Genomic DNA, 19877 nt, shown 5'->3' on the forward strand with positions numbered 1-19877 from the left:
CTACCTCCACCTGATAAAGAAAATTCATAGAAAACTGAATGGTAGGTAGTTGGGAAGCCTTGCAAGGAGCAGTGGGGAAGGCACAGCGTAACAATTAGGAATACAAGCCTTATCCCACAAAGCCAGAGTCTTCTTGCTTAAAACAAAAATGACCTAATAGAGCACATGAAGACCCTGCTTGTTTAGAATGTAATCTGGGTTTTCTTCTTGACACAACTGCATATTTTGCCAATTGCAGCTTCTGGAACCATTAACAATACCCCATATGATATCATTTCTTTATTAGGCATTGTACAAGTTATAAAGAAACCGGCATGCAGAATAAGTATGAACGCTACATATATGCCTAAGGTCTGCATCAGTTTGTTTTGAAAGTCTGCATTAGGGGCATTTCTCTCTCACTGAGCAATTATGAGTTAGTGTTTAATGACTCTATTGCCTTCCGAATCCTCTGTGAATAACAAGTCATAACATGACTTCTCACTACTGTCTGTTAGAACAGACACGCTCCCACCTGGGGATAGGTGGGTCCAACTCTCTGCAGAGCAGCAGGCCCCCAAGCAGCCATGGTAGGATGGGCTCATTATAAAGTTGCTTTCATCACCAAGAAGCTTCTTTTGTAAAGATGTTTTGCCTCTCCCTTGAACAAAGAGGTGAGAAATGACTTTGTGACCCTCAGAGTCCTGCGTAAACATTGGCAGGCCTACCTGGCTGTCCTCAGTCCCTTTATCAGAATTGCAGACGGCCTTGTTGATTTTCAAACAGAGCCCAGCAACAGATTGATTGATACTCTTCAGAGGCTTCACTTCCATTGTACTCTGCTCTAGCTGAGGATTTATGTTCTCAGAGTCACAGGACTGCATGAAGGAGCTACAACAAGAGGGTGGGCATCTGTGCCTTCTCTGAGTCTTGGTGTCCTTGCTTGTAACTGTCAGGCTTTGGCTGCTTTGAGGAAACAAGGTGGTATGTTTTTCTCTTTCCCAACCACTATTTTTCTCTCTCAAAGCCAAATCAGGAAGAGTTCTGTGAGCAGGATCCCTTTTCTCCTCTAGCTGCTGAATGAATTTTAATAACTGAGGATCTTCTGTCTCCACAGCAGAGTCTCTTCTTTCAGTTGGGAGGATGCAAGTGGTAGACTGGGCTTCAGGAGGGGTAGAACTGTAAGGAGAAAAGTGTAAATCTGGTGTTTGTTGGGTCCATCCTCCTCCTTCCTGAAGCATGTCAGCTGGCAACATGGTTTTTCCGCTCCTAAACAGTCCATGGTTGTTCACCTTGGAGGCACGGTTTGATGCAACAGCTAGCCTTCTGTTTGGATTGGTTTTCTTTTCCTCTGCAAAAAAACAACAACCCCAAGCTGAATCAGAATATAACCAGACAGATCAAACACACAGCCTGTACAAAAACTTAGTATGATGCTGGAATGGCAAATACAAATCAGCAGCCTTCCATGGGCAACTTTTTAAAAAATAGGTATCATATAATTGCTTCCATGACAAACTGCTCAACCCTTGCCTCTGGACAGATTAGTAACACTACAAAACTACCAGTCCCCTCTGGAATCACTATTGCCTCAAAGACTCAGAAGAACTACCCACCCCAGAGGAATTCACATGGGCCCCTTTCTTTGTCATGGGTTTCTGCTACCAGTTGTGGGGGGAGGCCCAGGACAGTGACTTATGCAAACAACTTGCACATGGACTCCGACACATGCGAGTGGATGAGTATATAAGCAAAAGGTACTGCAGCTTTTCAGAAAAAGTGTGCCTTAGCCACCATAAGTTTGGGAAAGCTTGATGTAGCAGTCCCCCCCCCAAAAAAAAGACACCACTGTTGATAACTGATAGAAGAAACATTAGAAGTGTTGTTATAGGCTCCCCCTTTTTGCAGATTTGTATCCTGGAAATGAAGGATTGTTGCATGCAAGGTCTATGTTTCAGTAGGTTTCAAGTTACTTTAAATTAAAAGGGCAGGAGATTTCTGGTGTTGATGGATGGCCATGAGTGCAAGCAAGATTTTCCCTATTTAAATAAAGCATAGGCAAACTTGGCCCTCCAGATGTTTTGGGACTACAACTCCCATCATCCTTGACCACTGGGCCTGTTAGCTAGGGATGGTGGGAGCTGTCCCAAAACATCTGGAGGGCCAAGTTTGCCTGTGTTTGATTTAAAAAGTTGAGTCCTCTAAACTCACTCCACTGGCCCTAAGCAAGTCACTATTCTGCCTTTACCCACCCACCTTCCTGCAACATGAGGGCAATAGGTCTGATCAATATTCTGCCTAAAAGGAGGACTGTTCAAGGAACAGCAAGAGGTTTGGTGCTGCACCCCCAGATCTCTGCAGCTCTCCCGTCATACCGTCATGGGGTTGCAATCAACAAAACAGCTGATCTGCCCTTTTTGAGAAAAGTGAAGTGAAAGCAAAGTAGGGTCACTTTTTGCTGCTCTTCTCAATCACCTTTTCCCATCTGCCTCCGGTTCCTCATAGGATTTTTCAAGTGATTTTAAATTTGTAGAGTGGGCAGTTGCTACCTCCTCTCCGCACCCTTGTTTGCAGACAATGGAGAAGCAAAGCTTTTTAAAGGACATTGTGTGGTTTTGTATAGTGTTTACACAATGCAAGGTGCAATGGAAGTGTGAAATAATAAATCCTCTTACAGAAAGCATTGCAAATGTTGTGCAAGTTATTAAACCCTATACTTTCATTTTCATTGCTGTTGGGATAATGTGCAAACTACTGCACCTTAAACATTTTGGCCAGCCTTCACCATGCTGGTGCCCTGCAGATCCTTTTGTATTGCAAGTCCCATCAGCCCCAGCCAACATGGCAGCAGGGTGACAAAGGCAAGTTTAAGCTTTTCATTCCATGAAAAAAATTGTGGTTGCACAGCAATAAAAATTTCTGAACAGAACACAGAAAAGTCTCCAAACCACACAAAATAAAACACGACGATAGCAGTCTCAGTATAGTAATGGAGAGGTGGTCTACATTTAAGGAATGGTACAAGCATGTTGGAAAAGAGTACTTTTCCCTTCGTAGGACAGCACATCTAAAGAGTTAAATATTTAGTCAAAAGTAGCATGGCTTGCATACCACTTATATGTGCCAATCCAGCTCGGACATATGCGTGCCCATATCTATCCACCAGGCATACAGGTACAGAGCACTAATCAGATATTTCACAATCAGTCGTGCATAAAAATGAATGAGATTGGATCTGGTCACTGTGCTCCCTGTCCCAAGATGCTTGGCACTACAGTGGTGCCTCACAAGGCGAAAAGAATCCATTCCGCGAGTCTCTTTGTCTTGCGGTTTTTTCGTCTTGCAAAGCAAGCCCATTAGCGGATCAGCTGTTAAGCGGCTTAGCTGTTAAGCGGCTTAGCCGCTTAGCGGATCAGTTGTTAAGCGGCGAGGGAAAAAGGAAAAAAAACCCGTAGGAACTCGCAAGACATTTTCGTCTTGCTAAGCAAGCCCATAGGAAATTCGTTTTGCGAAGCACCTCCAAAACGGAAAACCCTTTCGTCTAGCGGGTTTTCCGTCTTGCGAGGCGTTCGTCTTGCGGGGCACCACTGTATTGCTGTGTACCTGACCAGAGGCCAGACACGCAGCTGGATCAGGTCAAAGTGTTTCTCTCCTCACAAAGTCCAGCCTTGGTGTATTTGACTGTAGTTCTAGCCCAGGGGTCTGCAACCCGCGGCTCCGGAGCCGCATGTGGCTCTTTTACACCTTTGCTGCGGCTCCGGGACGGATACTAGCGAGGGGAGGAGGCGCATTGTGCGCCCCGACACTCCCCACTGTGGCGGGCGCTGTACTGGCTGTGACGTCGCATGGGGGCGGTGCGTGCGTTAGTCACTCACCGTCCCGACGTCACCTTCCCGCCCGCTGTCAGATCGCGGCTCTGGAGATATATTTGTTGTAAATGTCGCAATGGTTTTGCGGCTCCCAGATTTTTTTTTTCCTTTGGAAACGGGTCCAAGTGGCTCTTTTTGTCTTAAAGGTTGCAGACCCCTGTTCTAGCCTATACATTTTCACTCACATGAGTAAAAATCACACCAAAATTTTAGAGATTTGTTTGGAATGGGGTTAACATTTAAATAGGGGATCTAACCTAATTTGCTATAAAAACAGAAGGCACCCATTCAGCTGAACACCCAATGCTCTGCTTCTTGACAAATCCAATATTGTAAACAGAGGTGATTCCATTTGTTTTCAGCATATGGAGCCAAGTGCAGCAGAAGCCCCACTGACACACTGCTCATGTATAGGGTGCAAGCAGGTACAGTAAGAGTGGGAAAACACTCGTATCAGATCCTCAGAACTCTGCCCGGGACTTGCGTCTCCGTGGCCCTGCTTTGCACCCAGGTTCCTGCTTGGCCGAAATGCACCCTTGAACTCTTAATGCCTCTTGCTTGCCTGGATGAAGAACTGAGAGGGATGTATGCAGAAACTAGCCTACTGCACATAGATATCATTGACATTCATTGACCAGCCCATTTTACCTCTGGCTCCGCCCATGCCGGGCATGTGGCCCTTGAAAAGTCCAATGAGGCACTCGGACTGAAAAACGCTCCCAGGTGTAGAACAATGAATGCTTTAAGCCCTGTCGTCTGCCCACAAAACAATCATTGCATATGGTTGTGGAATCAGAAATGCCCATGCACAAACCCCTGCTCACAAGTAGGGGCTCTGCCGAATTGGGGCACTTGAATACTTGTCCTGATAGCATGTACCTGCTACTCAGGAGTGGGAGCTCCTGCTTTGAGCTTTCCTGCTCACAGCACCACATGCAACGGGGTTATTTGCAGGGAGAGAAGAAACATGATGTCAGAGGCAGTGCTCGGAGTGCAGCTCTGCACCTTACTCTAGACATGAATAGGGCTGCAGACTGATCTGGAAGAGGCTGGAGCCAGACTAGGAAACCCACATCCCTGCAAATGTTGCTGGGTTCCCAGTTCCCACCAGCCCAAGCCAGGAGGCAAGGGTCAGGGATGTTGGGAATTGTAATCCAGCAACCTTTGTAGGGGCGGCACAAGTTCCCTAGCCCTGACCTTGATATTTTGAGCATCACATCCAGAATCCCAAGTTCCAGTTGCCCGGCTTCCATCCATGACATGTTCTGGCTTTTGCCCTCAGCTAGAACACAAGAAAACACCAACATACCTGCTTGTTGTGTGCTGAAGAAGTTGGAAATGGTGGTTTGCTTGGTGCATTGAAGAGGTGCTTTTGCTGGAAGAGGACAATGCGAAAGTTGGTTCAGTGTTCTTAATACTGGCTTAGCCATGAAGCTCTGGGTGGGAAAGCAGAAATTCTATGTCAGAATTCATCACCATGCAGGAATTCACCCCTTTGAATAGCAGTTGTTGGGAGTCACAGGTGGGGAGTGTTGCTGTCACACTCAAGTTCTGCCTATAAGCAATCATGAAAACAAAGTGCTGGGCTAGATGAGCCTTTGGCCTGATCCTGTAGGGTTCTTATGTTCTCTTCCTTATTGTTCAGAACTGATTTATTCCCATAAATGTTAGTTCCATGGGAACAGGACTTGCACGTGGGCCCTGTGACAAAGTGTTGCAGCACCTATTTAGGGGTCCTTCCAACCAGTCATGGCCCTCCTCCAGGACAGTGTTTGTTCCAGGTTTGGGCAGGCCCTCAGGCCAGACAGCCTGCATGGTGTCTACCTATCTCACTGCACATTTCCCAATATTAAGTGATGTCCCAAGTACACACCAACCACAAACTCACCAAGTAGTCTTAAAATTATCAGCTGGCACCCAGGGATGACAAAAAAATTCTCCACCATATGCAGATCTGGCACCTTACAATGTGGAGTTATAAAAACATATTTTCAGGCTTGTTCCTCCATTACCTGTATTTTGCGTTTTTTAAGGGCTGATGTATCCAGCCAGACACCACAAGACTCAGGCTGCTTCTGCGCTGGGCTTTTGGCCTTCTGTTTCATGAGCAGTTTGTCTTCTGTGTTCAGATGATGGAAGGCTTTCTGCAATCTAAGAAGAGAGGAGAGGCATGCATACTAAGTTATACCAGTCTCTGTGGCTGCAGAGGAATGGTTGAAAAGTATACACCTGCCCCAATAGCTTCAGGGCTGAAATAGGGAAGGGATAAGGCCAGCCTATATTATTGTTTCAACACTTTGATACCATCTGCTTCCACACCCATCTCAGTGGTTGGTTGGTTGGATGCAACCTTCATGGTAAACAATTCTGTGTGTGACAAGGAATGCGGAAAAGCAAACTTCCCAGGAGCTCAGCCCTCCCCGTTTTATCCTCACATGAACCCAGCCAGGTAGGTTAAAGCCAAGAATATGACTAGCCCATAGTCCCCCACCAAGCGTCATGGCTAAGTGGCAATTTAAAACTCGCATCTCCCTACTCAGCTACTTAAAGAACCCGAGTGCCTGCTGGATCGGGGACATGTAAATTCCACAGCCCCAAAATGCTGCAGACCTCCCCACTCCCTCTGTCAGTTGCTATCAACTGCCCAATATTTTTAAAAAACCTTTAATTGGTTTTATATTTTTTACAGCCTCCCACCTTTGAAGGAATGGAAAAGATTCTCTAATAGCAAACTCAGTTCCCCAAGCACTGACTCTTATGTTGCCATGCACATTCAGTGAAGCCCCTGTGGTGTAAGGGGGGTGGCGTGAGACCTATTCCCCACTCAGCCACGGAGCTCACTTGAGCCTCGTAGCCTAGACCTACCCCACGGAGGTGTAAAGATAAACTAGGGAGACGGAGAGCCCCATACACCACATGGAGCTCTTTGGCGAAACAAGACGGAGGTATTGGCAGGCTGAAGGAAACCCAGAGTTTTGCACGCACAAACAGCTGAGGGCGAGAGGGAGGGTAGGAGGACCAAACTTTCCCAGGAGAACTGAGCATGCTCAGTGGGAACTGAATGCTTCCTGGTAGAGAGAATGGCTGGCAACATTTTGACGGAGGTCCTACTTGCAACCTGTTTTTAAAAAATAAAATTCCCACCCTTCCTCCAAGGAGCTCAGAACAGCGTGCACAAAGTTCCCCCCTCGCCATTTCGTCCCGGGGAGGCTGAGAAGGAGCGGCCCAGGTTTTTCTCCGTGAGGGCGGGATTGCAATCTGCGTCTCGGAAGCCCCACACCGCCCTGCCTCTCTCCCTTCGCCCACCTTACATTTGCAACAGCATTACCTGCATCCGAGGAAGCGCCTCTCCCACCAGGAAACTGCGCTTCGGCCCAGACTGGCCGTCTTGCAAAGCGATTCCCAGAATTCAACGTTCCCGCGTCTCAAGCCCCGCCCGTCGCCCTAGGAAATGCCCAATAGCAGGGGAAGCAGGAACCTTGCCCCGCCCACTAGCCTCTTCCCGCCACCTTGCCACGCCCCCTTCTCGCGCTCTCTCTCAGCTGCGCCCAGCGGGTCTTTGTGAATGTTTTGCGACATTCCGAGCTTGTCGTCTCTGTCCCCGCATCCCTCCCCACACTCTCCAACACACACACAGCCCCACCCGCTGCCTATTTACTTTGCAATGAAGCCCAGGCCAACGGATGCAACAACTGTAATAGCTATAACCGCGGAGATTACTCCCAGGGGTCCAAGACAACTCTCGTTGTACCAGAGATCTGGACAGACACACACCAAATACGAAAGTGGCTGTGTAGTTCAGTTTCAAAAGTAATCCCACAAAGAGCCAGTGTGGTGTAGTTGTGTGTCAGATTAGGAACTGAGAGACCAGGGTTCAAATCCCCCCACTCAGCCATGAAACTCTCACCAGGTGAACTTGGGTCAGTCACTACCTCTCAGCCTAACCTACTTCATAGGGCTGTTGTGGGGATATAAATGCAATAAACAAATTAAAAAGTCAAAGCAGACGTGTTGATTCAGAAGGTGGAGCAAGGGGGGGTACAGAATCCACAATCCATACTGGGGCAATCTCCCTGCATTAGGCCCACACATGACAGTCAATGAGTGTACAGCCTGTGTATGCAAATAGCTGAGCTGTACACTCCTATGTTATTCACATGTAGCCTTTGACGAGTATAGTCTGTATCAGTGTACACAACAGACTGGGACAAAACAACTGAAAACATTATTTCAGTATTTCAATATTTTGTTGGAAGCCGCCTAGAGTGGCTGAGGAAACCCAGACAGACAGGCTGGATATAAATAATAAATTTATTATTATTATTAGTAGTAGTAGTAATAGCAGTAGTATAGCTGGGAGAACATGAAGACAGGAAACCCACATTTGGCCACAGTCTTAACCCTAGAGTGTGGGGGCAGAAATTCAAAGGAGATTCTGTTAGGTACTGCACAGGTTTCAGGAAGCACCACCAAAGGCTGCTTTGAAAAAACACAAAACCATACATTCTTTATCAAACAAGCTTTACTTTTCATGATGTATGACACCAGTATTTATATTTTTGTCTGTGCTGCGGATTTTATTTCCTGCATATTTTAGCATAGGTTTTGATTATATTTTACCACATTTCACACAGGACAGAGAAGGAAGTGCATACCAGCACAAAGTTAAAAGATGTAGGGACAGCAACCATCAACCTAGATGACTCTAAGGGGAATTAAGACAAATTCATCGAGGATAAGTGCAAGTAGATAAATGGGTACCATTCCAGCGGGAAGGTAAACGGCGTTTCTGTGTGCTGCTCTGGTTCGCCAGAAGCGGCTTAGTCATGCTGGCCACCGGCTCCCTCGGCCAGTAAAGCGAGATGAGAGCCGCAACCCCAGAGTCGTCCACGACTGGACCTAACACTCAGGGGTCCCTTTACCTTTTTTAATAGTATCAAAGGCTACCAGTCACAAAGGGTATATATTACATTCTGTATTGGGACAGGATATGCCTCTGGGTCCCAGCTGCTGGGGAACATAAGTGAGGAGAGCCATGCTGCCCTCATGTCCTTGCTTGTAGGGCTTTCCATGGACATCTAGTTGGTCAGTGGGGGGATGCTGGACTAAATGGGTCCTCTGGTCTGATCCAGCAGGGCTTGTCTTATGTTCTTAGAACAGGGGCTCCCAAGCTGGTCCCTGGAGCATCCATGGACTGAGAGCTTCTTTCTTCACTATCCGTAAAGTTGTGGAATTCCCTCCCCACAGTGGTGCTTTACAGCTTTCAGTGACTGCTGAAGACACACCCATTTACCCTGTCCTTAGATGTATGAGGTATGTTTCCAGGAGCCACTCTATTCCTCTGACTGGAATTTGTTTTCTCTGTTTCTAAGGGCGGGTCATTGCCTCAAGGTGTACATTTTAATCCACATGTGTGTCCACTACCCACGTGTCTCCCTAGGGCCTAGGCACCCACCCAAGGCAAACAAATACTATTTATTTGTTTAGCCAAAGCCATCACAAAAGATAGAACACTCCCAAGAAGTTTAGGATCTTTCTACTGGACAAACAGAGGGGACGCGGGTGGCGCTGTGGGTAAAACCTCAGTGCCTAGGACTTGCCGATCGCATGGTCGGCGGTTCGAATCCCCGCAGCGGAGTGTGCTCCCGTTGTTCAGTCCCAGCACCTGCCAACCTAGCAGTTCGAAAGCACCCCTAAGTGCAAGTAGATAAATAGGGACCGCTTACCAGCGGGAAGGTAAACGGCGTTCCGTGTGCTGCGCTGGCTCGCCAGATGCAGCTTGTCACGCTGGCCACGTGACCCGGAAGTGTCTGCGGACAGTGCTGGCTCCCGGCCTATAGAGTGAGATGAGCACACAACCCTAGAGTCTGGCAAGACTGGCCCGAACAGGCAGGGGTACCTTTAACTTTACCTTTACTGGACAAACAGAAGCAGGCAGAAAATCACAGAACATACGCTTCTTGATCTAAAGGGTAGAAGTCTCCCTAGCAAAAGCCTAGAGTGAATAAGAAAGGGAGGGGAAGGGTATACCAGATCTTGAAGCAGGGTCAAAATGAGGCTTTATGTCACGCAGGTCAAGAAGCCAGTTTCGCACCCCCTCTGTGCACATTTGCGTACACACATATACAGGCTGGGAGCCTCAGTGGGGCCCCTCTGGAGGCTTCACCCAGGGCAAAAAAAAAAAAACTAGCTAGAAGCCACACACACCCATAGCTACAGCTTTTCTTGAAGCCTAAAAGAACACAAAGTCTGGGGTGAGAAACGGGTACAGTAGATCTACTATGAAACTAATGAAGCTTAAGCTTTAGATGTTATAAGAATTTTAAGGTCTTAGATAGGTAATAAATGTCAAAACTGTTAGATAATCACTCAGATGCTTGATATCACCAGTTCCGCTTCAAAAACATCATGGCTTTCACCTCTCACCCTTTAAAACTATCTATTCTAAACTATAAAAACCAATCTTTCCAGCAAAGCTGGGCTGAATTTCAACCCATCACCAAACACCAGCACTTAAGAATTAGCCTCCTATGCTTGCAGATACATTGCCTTCCATGTCGCCATAAATTGGCAGAGGTCACCTAGTCCAACCGTCTAAAATACAGGGTTCACAGCAAGATTTGTACTATCAGAGAGACACATGCATGTAAGTACAGACGCACAACTGGGAAATGCCCTATCATGCAAGCACACATGTGTACTAAAGGAAAAAAGAAGGAAGGGGAAGATTAAAGTACCAACTTCATATAGAAGCCTTTAACAAACCTTAAGATAAACAGTTTTAAGAGGGAATTTACTTTCTTAAACGAAAGAGTCTAAGGGGTGCTTATAACGCATAAAATACCCAGATTGGGCAAAGTTTCTAGAGAAGAGTTATAAAATAAAGAGTGAACAATTTCCTGAACTTACATCGTAAGGGTTAGCCTACTATATAGGATAGGAGTAACTTAAGGGTTAAAATAAGCACACAAAGAAAGTGAAAAGGGGTGAGAGTACCTTCCACACCAAAAGGAGTTCCTAGCAAACACTCCCCCCCCCTTGCAGTTTCCTCATGAAAGGAATCTTACTTGGGAGTAAATTTACCTATTAAGGCACAGAAGTAAGAGGTGGCGACTGACAGAGACTGAAACGGGGGGGGGGGGCATTTTCCAAGAAAAGAGGTCAGGAAATCCTGGCTGACCTTACAGATACTGATATTGGGAGTCAAAATGGTTTCAGGGAATCAAAATGGTTTCATGAGGTCTTCCTGTGCTGCTCCAGACATTGGTACATTTATGAACATTTATTATATATATATGACCTTAAAAGTCTATTACAGTACCAAGCAAACACGTACATAAATATATAAACCAAACCATGTCTGGAACAGCACAGGAAGACCGTGCTGAAACCATTTTGACTCCCGAACTGACCAAATGTTTTGTTTTTTTTTCTGCAAGGAGGGAGGGGGTAAGGGAACCTTCCCATGGTCTCAGGAATTTGGTAATCACCATTTCAAAGGAATGGCCAGACTACCAGGAAAGGCAATCAGATAAGGCATTATCAGATAACCTGGCAGACAGGAAAAACAACAACATTCAAATTTCTGTTGTAGACCACCTTTTCTGTGATGTAGGTATGATGTTTGTGGGGGGTGGTCTTGGGTTACACCCCTTCTGTGATGTATGTATGATGTATGTATGGGTGATCTTGAGCTCCAGGGCAGGGAATTTAAAATGTCTATATAAGGGCAGGCACACCTTTGTTCTGGGTCCTACTGCGTGTGAGGGGAGCACCCTGTTGCAACAGCTTTAATAAATATCAGGTTTACTAGCTGCTTTGCTTCTCAATATTTTCTGGTTGGCCTCTGTTATCTTCTCCTACCAATAGAGAACCCACTTAAGGACTCTATATGGGCTCTTGGATACCCCATAAGGGAAAAAGGGCAGATTTTGTTTACAATACAGAGCCCCTGATCCCGTGGGGGCCCCAGAAGCAACATTAAACCCAATTTGAGTTGCACTACTCAAGTTGATTAATTTTTTGCATTTCAATCATAGGGACCAACTCCCTCAAACCATAGAAGAGGTTCAGATTGGCACACACCATTATTATTATTATTATTATTATTATTATTATTATTATTATTATTATTATTGGCATCTGTAAAAATACAATTTAAATTGTAATAAAACACAATAAATGAACTATTGGAAGCAATGAAAATAAAATGAAAAATCATACAGCATCTAACACATCCCATTACAACAGAAAAGTCATTAACTGACCCTGCTAAAAGACCATTAGCAATTTTCAAGTGGTCCATGGAGAAAAAGTTGGGGAACAGCTGTCTCAGAACTTACAGGAGAGTGTTCTTTGCCAAAGCTGCTAAGAGAGACTTTGCGATAAATTGGGTGAAATAATTAGCTGTTTCTTGAGCTGAAGGCCAACTGACGTAATAGTACTGGTATGTTACTGAAGTCTAACTACTGTGTATTTTTGTTATTTTCCACTGGAAAGACTTCCAGTGACCTTTACTTAATGTAGATAAACGGACTTTAAACAGAGAAAAAGAACCAGCTTGTGAGACTCCTCAATTTTATCTCCCCTCTCTCCTAGCCAGTGGCGAAGCTGCATACTCTGCTACTGGGGGTGGTGAGCAGGCAGGGGCGTAGCTGGCGCCCCCATGAGGGCATGCCACTTTCAGGGGCATGGCGTGCGTTCTGGGGCATGGTGCACCGCCTGTGGGGGCTTGGCGCCCAGCGTGGGGGAGGCGCAGCTTGTGTCCGGGCAATGGCACCCTACTGGAATAGTGATGCTGGGGGCGGTCCACTCCCTCTGCACTCTCGTTCCTCCACCAGCGCTCCAAGCAGGTTACTCAGGATGCCTTGCCAGGCAGTGCTAATCCTGGGAACAGCACTGCCCGTTATCCAGCGGAACTGAAGAGCATCACTCCTTGGCAGCCATTTTCTGATCTCTAGTCCTCCATAGGAAGCTGCCCTGTACTGAATCAGCTGGTTGATCCATTTGAGTCAGCATGGTCTACGCCCAGTGATGGGGAGCTTCCAAATGCATTTTAGGCATCTTAATTTCGCCCGCAGGACTGTTTTCCCCAAGCCACTCTGTCCTGCACCTGCTGTCGTATATGACATCAGCTGTGGGACGGGTAAAAATGGAGCTCCCTGCCAAAAATGGAATTTGCCAAACCCCTAAACCTTTGCCTGTGTGGCTTGATTTCAGATTGCCCAGGGCAAGCAAAGCACTTTACCTAATGGCATGATGATATCAGGCAACTGACATCCACCTGCCCAAATGGCCTGCAGGCTGGGCCCAGCTTTGACTCTTGATCGATGCTGACAGCGCTCCATGATTTCAAAGCTCCATGATTTCAAAGTGGGGACATTCCCAGCCTTATCTGGAATTGAACCTGGGCCCTTCTGCATACAAAACAGATGTTCTACCACAGAGTTACAGCCCTTTCCTGGGATCTCTGCACTTCTTGCAGTGGGGATGGTTGGAGCAGGCATGGCCAGCCCTGCCCCTGGGCACAGTGAGTCACAGGTATCCACATTTTCCTTTTCCCTCCTAGCTTCCCTGCAACACACCAACCTCTCTGCTCCTCTAGATTGCAGGCTTGAAAAGTCCATCTCACTCTTACGTACCAGAGGGTGGGAATAGGCACACTTCCACAGGGGAACTTGCAGCAAAATCCTCTCTGCTCAGAAGCAAGTTTCAGCCCAGGGATCTCATACTCCTAATGGCTTAAAGAGAAGAAGGCGGAAGGGGTGTTCCATGGGGCCCACTCTGTGTATTTGGGAATCCGGCACAGAAGTTACCCAGTAAGCTTCATGGCTGAGTAGAGATTTGAACCCTGGTTTCTCAGGTCCTAATCCAATGCTCTATCCACTGCACCACGGCTGGCTCTCTGTTCCAGGGATTGAACCTGGGACTGTCTGCAGGCTCTACCGCAGGGTAGACTAGGGCTCAGACAGACCGTACCAGAGGGGATCCCTAGGTCTAACCCTAACAGGAATTAGAATTGAAGGTCTGTGCCCCATTAAAAAGCAGTGCATTCAGGATGCACAGTTTGGGGTGGGGTATTTTGGCTTCCCCCCCCCTTAGGCCCCCACATGTCTTGGCCTGTCTCTCTGTCAGGCATCCAGCCTGACATAGACTTTTTATCAGCTATTTAAACATGGCATACATTTAACCTCGCTTTGGGCTGTCTGGCTGGACCTTTGCACAGCGGGTGAGTAGAGGATGATGGACTCAGCTATTGGGGGTACTGATAAAGCCTGTTCAAAAATCAAAGTCCCTTGATTCATCCCTCTCTGTCCCCAGGGACTCTGATGCAGGGACTGTCTTCCGATCTGGCAGGCTGGGAGGACTGCACCATTATTAGACCTGGGAGATTTTACTCCCGCCAAGTTTCCTTCCAACCACCAAAGAGGAATAACTCTTCTGCACATTGGAACAGGGTTTGCTCACCTGTGGCCCTCCAGATGTTTTTGACTCAAGCTCCCATCAGCCCCAGCCAGCATGGCCAATAAATTATCCAGCAATTATCTGGAGAGCCACAGATCACCCCCCCCACCCAAAATAAAACTTTTTATGCCAGGGATGGGGAACAATTTTCAGTCCGAGGGCCACATTCCCTTATAGGCAAACGTCCGAGGGCCACATGTGAATAGTGGGTGGGATGAGAAGCAAAAGTGAGCGGAGCAATGAATTTGAGTTTTGCCTTTGTCCAGTACGTTGATTCCTAAACACACTCACACATCCCTCTCTATCCTCTGTCCAGACAAGGAACAGCCATCATCAGATGGGACACATTCCAGCGATGCAAAAATACATTGGAGGCTTTAAAGCAGAAAAAGTACAGAGCAGAGTCAGTGAGGGGTGTGGCTTGTAGAAAGTCCTGAGGCCCAAATGGAGAGGCCTGGAGGGAAGGCATTCAGACCCTAAGCTTGAAGTTCCAAACCCTTGTTAATAGGGGATTAGACCAATTGACAGAGGATAAGTCTTTCAGTAGCCACACCATGTGTAGATTAGGCACAAGACATTGCACTCCCTTCCTTCTGCAATTCTACAGTACTTCTGTTGCTGCCTCTCCCTCTCCCTGACCTGCACAGTTTTTGCTGCCACCAGCGCTCTCAAAAAGTGATCCCAAAATTACAGGGGCAATGTCACCTCTCGCCCCGTTGCCATGCTCTGAGGAAAGGGTCTGACATGGGTGGTGGTGAGGAGCAAAGATTTAGTCTGCTGAAGCAAACAGAAATGACTAAAAACCCTAGCAGCTCCTTAAAAGAGGAACAAATAGCATTTAACAAATTAACTTTTAACATGTCTACCCTGAAATAAATCCCCTGGAATTTAACAAGCCGCCTTGTTTTTGCACAATTTCTGGACTTTCCTGGATCAATCAGGCTGCAGGACAGCGGGGCTGTTGGCGCTGGGTTCGTTTCACTCTGGCTTCCTGCTGTGGGTTGCAGAATGGAGGCAGGGTGCAATTGCTTATCGCATGTGAGCAACAGGAAGGAACGTTCTTCTGTGGTATATACAATGACGCAGCCTCCACGCCACATCTGCTTTGAGGAGTACCAGCTGGAGTCAAGGCAAGGAATCCAAAAGGAGCCAGAGGCGCCCGGGGAGCTCTCCTGAGCAAGCTCTGGGGGTCTCTGCCAACCCAAGGGCCACAATCCTTCATGGGCAACCTTCCAAGGGCCACATGCCAGTGATGGGCACGGCAACAAATGTTGCTTCTGTATGTACAATAGGTGACAGTCCAGCCACACAAAAAGGAGATGTTTCTACAGGCCCATCGCAAGCTATGTGTTTCTTTTTAAGCCATGCAAGGGCTAAAAATGCAGAAAAGTGGGCCTTCATCTGCTTGCAGTAGCAGGCAATAGAGGACAAACCCCAGTTGGACATTCAGCTTCCAACAAAGCTTTCCCAGCTTGGATGAACAGAGGTCACATCCTTACTATACATTTAAAGCACTCTTAGTCATGGAAAATCCTGGGAACTGTAGTTTATTAAGGGTGTGTGCACACTCAAAGAATGACCTCCAAACCCTCCTAAACATCTTCAAAGAAGCTTACAAAAAGCTTGGCCTATTGCTCAACATTCAAAAAACCAAAGTGCAGCACCAGCAAGCACAAAACAACTGCTCTGCAGTGCCACAAATCCAACTCAGTGGTGTAATGTTGGAAAGTGTTGATCACTTCTCCTACCTGGGCAGTTATTTTTCCACAAGGGCTGACACTGATGCCGAAATCCAGCATCACCTGAGCTCTGCGCGTGCAGCTTTCTCCCAATTGAAGTGCAGAGTGTTTGAGAACCAGGACATTTGCAGGGAAACCAAAATGCTCATTTACAAAGTTATTGTACTACCAACCTTACTGTATGCTTGTGAAACGTGGACAACTTATAAACACCATCTCCAACTCCTTGAAAGATTCCATCAACAATGTCTCCAGAAAAAATTACACATCACTTGGGAAGACAGGCGAACTAATCCCAGTGTACTGGAAGAGGCAAAGTTCACCAGTGTCGAAGCATTGATTCTTCAACATCAACTTCGTTGGACTGGGCATGTTGTTTAGATGCCTGATTATTGTCTTCCAAAGCAACTACTCTATTCCGAACTTAAAAATGGAAAGCGTAGTGCTGGTGGTCAACAAAAGAGGTTTAAAGACTCTCTCAAGGCAAATCTAAAAAAAATGTAGTATAAACACCAACAATTGGGAAAAACTGGCCTGCGAGTACTCCAATTGGAGAACAGCCTCTACCAAAGGTGTCATGGACTTTGAAGACGCTCGAACTCAGGACAAAAGGGAGAAATGTGCTAAGAGGAAGGCACATTTGGCAAACCCTCACCGTGATCAACTCCCGCCCGGAAACCTATGTCCCCACTGTGGAAGGACGTGTGGATCCAGAATTGGCCTCCACAGTCACTTACAGACTCATTGTTAAGACTGTGTTTATGGAAGACAATCTTACTCGGCTACGAATGATCGCCAAAGAAGAAGAATGGGGGCCAGGCCTACCAGGGATGAGCTGCTGTGCTCCCTAGGCCTGACACCCTGCCTAGTCTGTGCAGATCATGCTTTTAGTAATAAAGAGTTAACTCTAACTTGCATGATGTGATTTACTGCTGGCTCGCTTGTGACAGAGGAAGACATTCAGTAAAATAAAACTACCATTTTCAAGCTTTTGGGACCCTTCCAGGCGACCTGTTAGTATACATCGTGATTTGCTTACATGGTGATTAGACTATTCCGATTTGATCCTTGGGAGTTATGCAATACTGAGCATTTATCCTGAGTTACTTGCATGCTATGTTTACACATCTTCCCATTAATCAATAGTTTACTTTTCATTAAATTTCCCTGTGACGTTCTTAATGTTCTTAACCACAAAAGATCCAGTTGTTCTTTTTAAGTGGGTCTGTTGTCCTAGGGCAACAGAGAACCTTAATTCACTTTAATTGCACAACCCTAGTGTTCAAGTATGGGCTTGAATCCTTCCCTTAAAATACTGACAGTCTGGAGGCAGCTTTTATGACTTGAAAGAAAGAAAGAAAAAATGTGATGATGGTTCTTCAACATCAATATCTGTATAAATACCCTAACAGTCCAAAGCTCTTTGGGGCTTTTGGCTGCTATCAACAGACATTGTCAATCATTTAGCAAATGTCATGTGTAATCTGCCTGATAAATTCTGCTTTGGTTTCTTGGGTTCAGAATATAGACAAGGAAACCTCCAGGCTGCTGCAACCACATGCCTATTATACAAACAATTGTTTCTGAGAAGAGGAATTCTTATTAGGCAATAGTCCTGATCTCCACCCAAATCAAGCTAAGCCAAGCACAAAGCATTAGCATCAATTTAAAAAAAACAAGTCTGGATATCAAGGGAGATGGCTACAGTTTGCAAACTAGGTTTGCATGGATAAAAAGTGCCTGGCGTCTCCATTCCAAGGCTGCCTCTGAAGTACCAGAGCTGGGGAAATATTTTCTGCAAAAGCTCCTGCAGAGCCAATCTGGGTATAGTATCACAGAATTGGGTAAGGTTTTGTAGGTGATCTAGCATGGAATATTAGGTGGCTCTTAGACAAAATTCTGGCAGCTATAGAATGAAGTGGAGTTACATTGTGCTAAAACTCTCTGTTTGAAGCCCACCCCCTAGTTTCAAAATGAGCTGCAGGGATTATCATCTAATCTTCCTCCACACACTCCATCATTCAGCGCATATGGACTAGAAACATAATTTTAAAAAAACATTCTCCAAATGTAAACTGCTATTTACAGCATGCTGAAAAACAAAAAACCCCGTGAATTTCATTAGAGGCCATGTTTCTATTTACTCTTGAAGGAGCTGCAAAATCAACATCACTTCCTGAGCCTTACAATGTGATGATGTTTTTTTCCAAGACAGAAGTATTTCAAGCTTGATATGTCTTGTAATATTTTTGTAACATGGGCCTATTTTTAAGGATGGTCCCATAACTATTTTTTTTAAAAAAGCACTTGAGATATATGCAACGGATAAAAGAAGACATTGCATAATTGTGCCTGTGGAGTGTGACTGGTAAAAACTGGAGTGCATTAAGAACGGTTATGAACTGTTAAGGAACAGTACTGCTGAAATTCCCACTTCTCAAATAGATTACTCACAAGTTGCTGAGCAAGAAAAACCTGCTGGCTGTTGTCACCAAGAGGCTCACGTGTAACTTGTCTCCCACACATGTAGAAGCAACTCTTAGCTTTATTAAAACTGAAAAATAACTCCCGAAGGCTGCCAATGGGAATGGAGAACCAGGGGTGCAAGCATCTGCTTAATCCTTTCCCTCCAGCTGTTTTTCTGCTCAAAATCAATCCCTCCAGCTGCTTTTCCACCCAAAGGGAAAAGAGAATTATGCTGCTGTTCCTCATCAGTCTCCTGTGACTTTTTCTTACAAACAAAACAAGAAACTGTTGCGGACATCTCTGATGGAGCCCCAGGGGACTTTGGCCAAAACCAGACAATGGATGGCTGGCTTTTCATTGGTGCTGGCTGCAAGTCTGAGGGGGTTCTTGGCAAAGGGACCCTGGTTATTATATAATAGGTTCCCCCCTGCCCCCCAATTTGTGGGATAAAATACCATATAACAAAGCAGTGGGCTTTATTTTTTTAAAAAGTGACAGAGCCCCTGTGGGTGCCTGCCTCCCAGTAGCTGCCATTTTGATTTATCTGCAATGCCCCAAAATACTGTGTCAGTTGAAGACATTGTGGGGGAAACAAAATGGTAGCTACAATAAAAACTTAAGGACATAAGGTGAGCTTGGTGGGATCAGACCAAAGGCCCAGGATCCTGCTTTTACAATGGCCAAGCAGATCCCTATGTGAAGCGAAAGAACAGGGCCGAGGCTCAACAGCAACTCTCTCCAATTTCAACTCCTAGCAACTATTCAGCAGCATATTGTCTCCGACACTGGAGGGAGAACATAGTCATTATGTCTAGCAGCCATTGACAGCATTATCCTCCATAAAGAGGATGGGTATCATATCATAAGTGGAACAGACTCCCTCAGGAGATGGTGGACTCATTGGAGGCTTTAAAGCAGAAATTAGACGGCCAACAGTCCTGGATGCTTTAGTTGAGATTCCTGCAATGCAGGGGGTGGAACAAGATGACCCTCAACGGCCCTTCCAAGTCTACAGTTTTATAATTCCTCCCTCGCAATGCTCTGGACTGCCTGAAGCATTCCAGCAAAGCAAAATGGCAGCCCCCAGCTGAATGATGACTGCTATACCTAGGTCTTCCCTGCAAGCGGGGGGGGGGGGGCGGAGGCCATGCAGGCAGCAGTGTGAGGGGGCTCTGCCAAGGTGCCAGGGCCAGATGTTGGATCTGCTTCTCATCTACTGTATGCAGGAATATTTCCCTCCTCAGAAAGCTGCCTGCACACTGCAAGCATTGTGGGAGACCCTGCGGAGACTTTTCCTCACCAGCGGCCAGATTGTGACACCTCCACCCCCCTAAAAAGACACAGCTGACCACAAATTGGG

At 46.3% G+C, this 19877-nt stretch overlaps 2 protein-coding genes across 3 annotated transcripts in view; one reads left to right on the plus strand and one right to left on the minus strand.

Annotated features, from left to right (window-relative positions):
- Window positions 1-19877, plus strand: part of SELENON (selenoprotein N) — a 117070-nt gene that overhangs the window by 57699 nt on the left and 39494 nt on the right. The gene's annotated exons all lie outside the window — the stretch shown is intronic.
- AUNIP (aurora kinase A and ninein interacting protein) lies at window positions 267-16154 on the minus strand. 2 transcript variants are annotated; one of them, XM_081921510.1, is made up of 4 exons: window positions 16061-16154; window positions 5861-5999; window positions 5158-5284; window positions 267-1330 (listed from the first exon to the last, which is right to left on the minus strand). In XM_081921510.1, exons 2-4 carry the CDS (start codon window positions 5951-5953, stop codon window positions 417-419), a joined length of 1134 nt encoding a protein of 377 aa, XP_081777636.1. In that variant the 5' UTR covers window positions 5954-5999; window positions 16061-16154; the 3' UTR covers window positions 267-416. The 2 variants fall into 2 exon arrangements, with proteins under 2 accessions (XP_081777636.1, XP_081777635.1); XM_081921509.1 differs by lacking the exon at window positions 16061-16154 and adding an exon at window positions 7177-7245.

This window comes from Podarcis melisellensis (genome assembly GCF_964234715.1).
Source record: "Podarcis melisellensis genome assembly, chromosome: 8".
NCBI classification, from domain to species: domain Eukaryota; kingdom Metazoa; phylum Chordata; class Lepidosauria; order Squamata; family Lacertidae; genus Podarcis; species Podarcis melisellensis.

Bases quoted from the DNA above. Each gene is read 5' to 3' on its own strand.
- AUNIP (XM_081921510.1), bottom strand. From the start codon at position 5,953: ATGAAACAGAAGGCCAAAAGCCCAGCGCAGAAGCAGCCTGAGTCTTGT. The intron at 5,285-5,860 runs GTAATGGAGGAA...TTTCCCACCCAG, and splicing joins TTAAAAAACGCAAAATACAG to AGCTTCATGGCTAAGCCAGT. The intron at 1,331-5,157 runs GTATGTTGGTGT...GTTTTTTTGCAG, and splicing joins CTTCAGCACACAACAAGCAG to AGGAAAAGAAAACCAATCCA.